The sequence below is a fragment of the Octopus sinensis genome, unplaced genomic scaffold (genome assembly GCF_006345805.1).
Source record: "Octopus sinensis unplaced genomic scaffold, ASM634580v1 Contig12641, whole genome shotgun sequence".
Lineage (NCBI taxonomy): Eukaryota > Metazoa > Mollusca > Cephalopoda > Octopoda > Octopodidae > Octopus > Octopus sinensis.
In genome coordinates this window covers 22,501-29,598 of record NW_021832679.1, presented here as the reverse complement: position 1 = coordinate 29,598, position 7,098 = coordinate 22,501, and the positions used below count along the sequence as shown (strand labels likewise).

The 7,098-nt window shown below is 35.6% G+C and overlaps 1 protein-coding gene across 1 annotated transcript in view; it reads right to left on the bottom strand.

Annotated features, from left to right (window-relative positions):
* Nucleotides 1-340: 340 nt before the first annotated feature.
* LOC115229436 (E3 ubiquitin-protein ligase MIB2-like) overlaps nt 341-7,098 on the bottom strand; it is an 8,570-nt gene continuing 1,812 nt past the window's right edge. Inside the window, exons 2-4 of the mRNA XM_029799789.2 lie at nt 2,831-3,040; nt 1,134-1,309; nt 341-515 (exon numbers count right to left, since the gene is read on the bottom strand). Coding sequence (XP_029655649.1) covers nt 356-515; nt 1,134-1,309; nt 2,831-3,040 — 546 coding nt within the window. The 3' untranslated portion in view covers nt 341-355. The remainder of the gene's footprint in view (nt 516-1,133; nt 1,310-2,830; nt 3,041-7,098) is intronic.

Sequence of the window (7,098 nt, the reverse complement as noted above, 5' to 3'; positions counted from 1 at the left end):
CACAATCAATTGTTAGAAATTGGTGTTTACTGATATAAAAACGGATGTACTGATATTTCAGTTAATTGCAAGTTATTTTGCTATATCATTCATTAGTCTTGTGCTGCAGCATGATTCATTAGTCTTGTGCTGCAGACAGGACCCTCTTGAAATGTGACAAGTCTTCTATTTGGATAAAGACAATGTTTAGTGGATGTAGTGAGAGATACACTATCACAGAGAAATGACACCTGGAACATCTTTCAACATAAATCTGCCAGATTATAGCAGATCTGGGTCTAACGACAATTCTGAAGTACATTAAATACCATATATACATATTATATATCATAAAGTCAATGAGACAGACAGATTATCAAATAGTTTTCTTACCAAATTCTCTCACACCACTTATTGGCTGTTCACAAGTGGGGCATGATTCCCCCTTAATTCTGATATAACAGCCACGACATAGGACAGTATGTCTGCAGGGTTTGAATTCTGAAGAAGCATACGTAACTCGACAAAATGTACATCTGTGGAACAAAATACAAACACATCCCGACAATAGTTTTCATTTATAATAAAGATTACATTGTGTACCTGTTCAAGGTAGAGAATATTACGAGACATAACAATGATGAGTAAGTCTACATTAGAAAGAGATTTCTTTTAACAATTACATTCAAACAGATTTTGTGTATACGAACTGTGTACACATGCAAACGTTCACACACACACACGCATGCACATCCCCGCATGCACACACACACATACAAAAAATAAAAACAATAAACAGTGCAACCCCCATGACTTTCAGAAATATTTCCCCTGCTCACAATCGTTAGCTGTCGGGACACCGCTTGCTTCAGAACATTCCCTACTTCTTCAAATTCCCCAACACTACACCTGATCTACCTATCCACCTTTTTTCACTTTATTACTCTTTAACTTTTCTCTTTTCTGTCATTCTCTTTCATTCTTGTATTTTGCATGATCCAGCTTTCACTGCTGTCCTTACTTGACTAACTGCTGCTTCTTGTCCCCTCTTTAAACCTTTTCCAGTTAGTTGTAGTAGACCTGTGCTCTAAACATGATTACATGCAAAATAGAAAACATAAAGGTTTATCTTGCCATTGTCAGGAAATACTTACGGTGGTGGTAAAAAGGTTTTTAATTTTTCTTTCAAATTTCTGTCCTGAATAAGGTCCAGCGGAATCACATTCTCTCCATTTGGGTGGTAAAAGTTGGCTCCAAAATGAAATAGGTATGTAGCAACTACAGTGCTACAAGTCCTATTTCCCTGGGTCAGAGAGAGCTTAAAGGCATACTACAAATGATTAAACAATGGTAAGTTCAATAATACACAAATATATATTATAGATACAAAAAACATCATAGCTTCATGTGAAATAAAAGAAATATAATGGAACAAATATCAAAATAATAAAATACAAAACAAATCAACAAAAATCTATTTATAAAACTAGCTTGGTAAAACCGATTGGTCATACCAAAAGAAATACTTATAGAAGCATGGTGAGATACATTTGTTGTGTTATAAATACATATAACGCAAAAACAATGATAATAATATAAGTTATATCAGAAAAGAAAACACCTACAAAATAGCAAGTTCTTCAAACAGAACAAAATCAATATCATACAGACATATCCAAAACATATCAATAATATATCCATAATTAATCCTTTCTATTGAAGAAACAAGTCCTGAAGTGTGATACAGAGCTGTTTCATTAAGGGGACTATGCGATTACATGAATTTATCGACCCCGAAAGGTTGAAAGGTAAAATCGATTTCGGCGAAATTTGAACTCAGAACGTAGAGACGGACGAAATACCGCTAAGCATTTTCCCCCACCCTGCGTTCTAGTGATTGTGCCAGCTCGCCGCCTTTTAATATTTCAGAATTAATAAACATCTTTAGATAATGAAGGTGAAGTAAAGGAAGTAAGAATTGGTGTCACAAGTGAGGCAGCACACCAACACATTTTAGTTAGTATTTTGTTCATACTGTTAGTCTGATAAAGAATTCTGGTTGTGTGGGGAACTGCCTGGGAGGATTCGTCCCACCAAAATAGACATTACTACAATCTATAGACGGCCATCAACTGTCTGAAATATCGTCACACATCTGCAGTGACTTTTCTTTATTTGCGAATCAATGCATTGCTTAAATTCTGCAACAGTTGACAATAATTGCCATTAGATCTACACATGGAAAGATGTTGCTACCTTTGTATTTGTATATGTGTAATTGTATATACAAAATGTATGTGCAAGAAAACGCAATCAGGGCCTTGCTTCATTATATCTGTTCTCTAGTGTTCTAAGCTTCAACATTCTTATGACATTTCCACAAAACGTCAGAGCATATATAAGGTATGAAAGAAGTGTGATAGAGAGCTGTTTCATTATGAATTCCTCGTAGAATAGACTGGTTCTTTTTATCATGGTATCAGCAGTATAAAGGTTATGTCAAGGAGATATCTCTTCTACCCTGTATCATTGTTATTTAGGAATAATATCTCCTCTCCTTACTACGTCACTTCTCCTTCACACTGGGATGACTGTGTTTCTATGGCCGACATATAAAATGGGTTCCCTACTTTACGGTGGGGGCACAATAGCATTTGAGGGTGAAACGTGATGTAATATAGTTTGTTACATAATATAAGAATATGGTGTGAGACCGGATCATGAAATGGTAACGGAAGAGGTGGTTTGGGTGGTGCGAATTGATACATGACAAGCAATGTCTCTCTTTCCCCACTCTCCTTCACAGACACACACAAATATACATATATTCACTCACAATTATAAAACTTACCTTATCTAAAAGAGCAATGTGCTCCTCCTCAGAATGGAATGCATCATTCTGCAGAGCGAGGTGAAGGCAATTGTTGCCTTCACCGTTGACTGCATTTACCTTCGCACCCTTGTCTAACAACTTTTTTATCATACCAAGGTGTCCAGACTCGACGGCTCGAAGGAATGGTGTCATTTTGTGTTTGCCCTCCATATCGAATTTCACTGAATCCTATGTGGAGGTAATAATATAAAATGAAAATTTACGTGAACATCAGGGTGGATATCAATGTATCATTTCTGTCAAGGTTCCTCTATAACTTGCTATGTGTATGTGTCAGAGGCATGATAAACCTATTACGCTGTCATAAACTGCTTGTTTCAGTCTAATCCATCTTTATCCATCATTATAGTAAATTTTAGGAGAGATGAACAAGGCTGCACATATGATTGGCAGATTCAGTCTATTAAGGAGAATTATAATTTCGAATGTTTACTTTTGATGTTGCTATATTAATAAGGGGTTCATAAAACTGCTGATGGGATACTGTGCAACAGATTGTGTTACATCTTCCGGTGCAGCTGCATGTCATCGGGTGTCTTGTTTTAAAGAAGATATCTCGCTAAATATCTTCGGTTTCGTTTGGCATGTTGCTGTTGCCAGGTGGTTCTTGGATAAAGTATTATAGTCAACAACCTCCTGGCAACAGCATGCCAAGCACAAATGGTGTGGATTTAGAGTATATAGGGATTTATAGAAAAGAATTTCTCCAATGTAGTCGGGAGAGACATTTTCCAAAATTCACATGATCCGAATTTTTCACTCGTAACTTTCAGGAAAATTGATTTATTTTAATGAAATTTTATACAAATACCGTTTAAACGGAACAGATTATGATTATAAATTTGAAGGGAAACTTTTTCCAATGTGGTGAGGACAGTAGTTACGAAAGAACTGAGTTTAGGATCAGTAAGATCAAATAAGTGGGAACGACCCTGTTTCCACGGGGATTTTCCCCATTTTTATTTCACCACAGCCTTCGAAATTATGAGGGGCATCTTTTTTGGAAAAAAAAGTGTTGAAATATTTTGGAAATTCCTCACCATCAACACTCCGGGCAGATTTTGGTCATATTTTTAAAATTTAGAAACCATGGGAGGAGCCTTTTCGGTAAACAAAATGTAAATATTTTCAGAGGGAAAACTGCACGATTCAATGGAGATTTGGCTGTTGTTTCCAGCACATCCCAATCCCACATCCGTTTTCACTCTCACATTTATGTTTTCTCAATAATTATTTCCCATTAAAAATTTTATGGAATGATGTTGCCGAAGTAACATACATGTCGTCTGTTGATGGGATATAGGAACAACAAAACATTGTAATGTTATTTTTTACCCCCACCTCAATCAACGAAGCCGTGTGCATGTAAGAAAAAAAACATTTTCTAACTGAAAAGTAGGCGTGGTTCGTTGGTGGAATATAAGCAACTAAAAATTTGTAATTTTGTTTCTTGTCCCCACCTCAATTAAGCGAAGCTGTGTGTGTAAGAAGAATATTTTCTAACTGAAAAGTATGCTATTAAAATGAATTATCGTTTGCAGAACACTGTTTTATAATCACTGTGGATAAATGCCAGCAATGACCTTCTCAGGTTCTCCAGAATTGTAATTTATAAATAAGACAATTGTGGTGGAGAGAGGGATTTTAAAAAGATCATAATGTTTCAAATTTTTTATAGCATGTAAATGTATTTATGGGGAAGAAGGATATAGAAAAGCATCAATTCATTTGAGAGTGAGAAAGAAAAGAGCAGGGCTGTTTTGAGATGTGCTAGAAGCAACTGTCAAATATCTCTTAATTCATTCACTTTTCCTCTGAATTTTTTCAATTTCGTTTTTACCTAAAAGTTCCTCCCATCGTTTTGAAGTGCAAACAAATTAACTAAAATCAGTTGAAGTGGGATGATAAAGGTTGGGGGTGTATAAAGTATTTTGTAAACATGTTTTTTCATAAAAAGATGTTCCCCGCCCACATCAATTCCAAGTCCGTGGTTATTAAAAACAGGTGGAGAAATGCCCGTCAAAACGGAGTAGTTCCAACATATTTAGTCTTTCTGGGCCGATACTCCGTTTTTCGAAAATCCTCTCCCCATCCCCTCGGAAAATATCTTCCCTGCGAATTTCATTAGAATCGTAATCAATCTCCTTTGAAAGGTATTTGTATAAAATTCCATTAAATGATATCCATTTTTCTGAAAGTTATGGAGAAGTCTCATTGTTTGAATTTTTCGAACCTCCACTCTGGAAAAAACTATTTCCCATAAATCCCTATATATTCTGAAACCACATCCGCTTAGAGGTATATGTTGAAAATTTGTTTAAAAAGTAGCAATTTGTCCGTAGTTTCGCCAGTTTTGTTTGTGTGCATGCAAGCGTACTTGTCTGTTATTTAATAGTCAGACCGGCGCATAATGGGAAAATGCTCTGAAAGTAAGGTACACCTGAAATGTGAATATAAAGGAAAAAAAAAACAAGTTTCGCATAAATCGGACCACGGATTCTCGAGATAGGCGGTTATTGGGGGTACCTTCATAAATAGCCAAAACAGTGCATAATGGGAAAATACTCCGGGAAAATATTTCCCTTTAATTTTATATACACATTATTTAAAAATTCCTTTTGCATTTTTGTAGACGTGTGCACATATACCACAAATAAATGCTGTTACTAGAATTCAAATTTACCCTGAAAGTTCTATTTCTAAAACCTAAACCATGAGGTTGTAAACCACACCTTTCATGACACGTACAAATTGAAATATTTAACTGAATCATCATAAAATAAACTTTCATTTTATTTAATGTCGAAATCAGATTCAATATTTTATAATCTGAACTGTCAGTGACCTTACGGGTTACGCGCAATATATTATATATATATATATACATATAAGAATGCATATATATATGTATATATATATATATATATATATATATATATAATATATATTATATACATATAAGAATGCATATATATATGTATATATATATATATATATATATATAAGAATGCATATATATATGTATATATATATATATTTTTTATTTTTTTAAAATTTTATCTTGTTTCAGCTCACGAGCTGTGACCATGCTGGGGCACTACAGTTCTATATTAAAGAGACGAGGAATTATGTAGATTATTTACTTAGGAGACAACGAGCAAAAATCTCAAATCGTCTAAAGGGGTCGCTAAAGGATAACAAACGATCCCGTCTCAAACAAACAATGCTCGAGATCGAAAGTGAACTCAAATACTCTCTTGAAAAGGAAGCCAGGGCTGTCAAAAATATTAAGACAAACCCTAAATTCTTCTATGGATATGCAAAAGGTGTGCACCAGTATAGTATAAAATAAGGCCATTAGTCGAAGAAAATGGCTCGCCAACTACAGACCCCCAGAGGATCAGTGAAATACTCAATGTGCAATACAAGAGTGTTTTACCACTCCCTTGGGACACTTGCAAGTAGTTACGCCTGAATGATTCTTTGGCTCCACAGCTCTACACAAAGAAATGACTATTATTGATAGCATCAAAATAGAGGAAACGGATGTGATATCAGCCATTGTTGAAGTGAGCTCAAACTCATCCACAGGCTCTGATGGATTCCCAGCAATCTTCCTAAAGAAATACAAAGGGGTTCTAGCAAGACTACTTCGGATTCTCTTCCAGATCTTCATTGCATCAGAAAGACTTTCCAAAAGGTTAAAGTAAGGAATAATATGCCCTATTTATAAAGAAGGTAACAGCAAATGCTAAAAAGTATAAAGCTGTCTCTCTAACCAGCCATGTCAGCAAAATCGTGGAGCACATTGTCAGAGAGAAGAAACTAATTGCGTTCCTTGAAGGTATCTACTTGTTTCCTGACACCCGGCAATGGCTCTCACTCTGGAAGAAGCTGCCTTAAACAGATTTTGCAGTACAGTGACTAGGTGGTGATACAGTTAAAAAATCGCTCTAACGTGACTTTGGTAATGTTGATCATGTGACGATAAGTCACAAACTAATAAGACCTGGCATAACTGGAAACCTCAGAGAGTGGTTGCATGACTTCTTAAAAGAAGAAAGAGACCAGGCTGTAGCAACCAACAGAGCCCTCTCCACGAAAACAGCAATAAAATGTGGCGTGTCTAAGTGAATTGTATGAGCCAAAATCACATACGGAGCATGATCTTGGATTGATATAAGCAACAATACCTAGTTTCATATCCATATCGCCAATATGGTTGC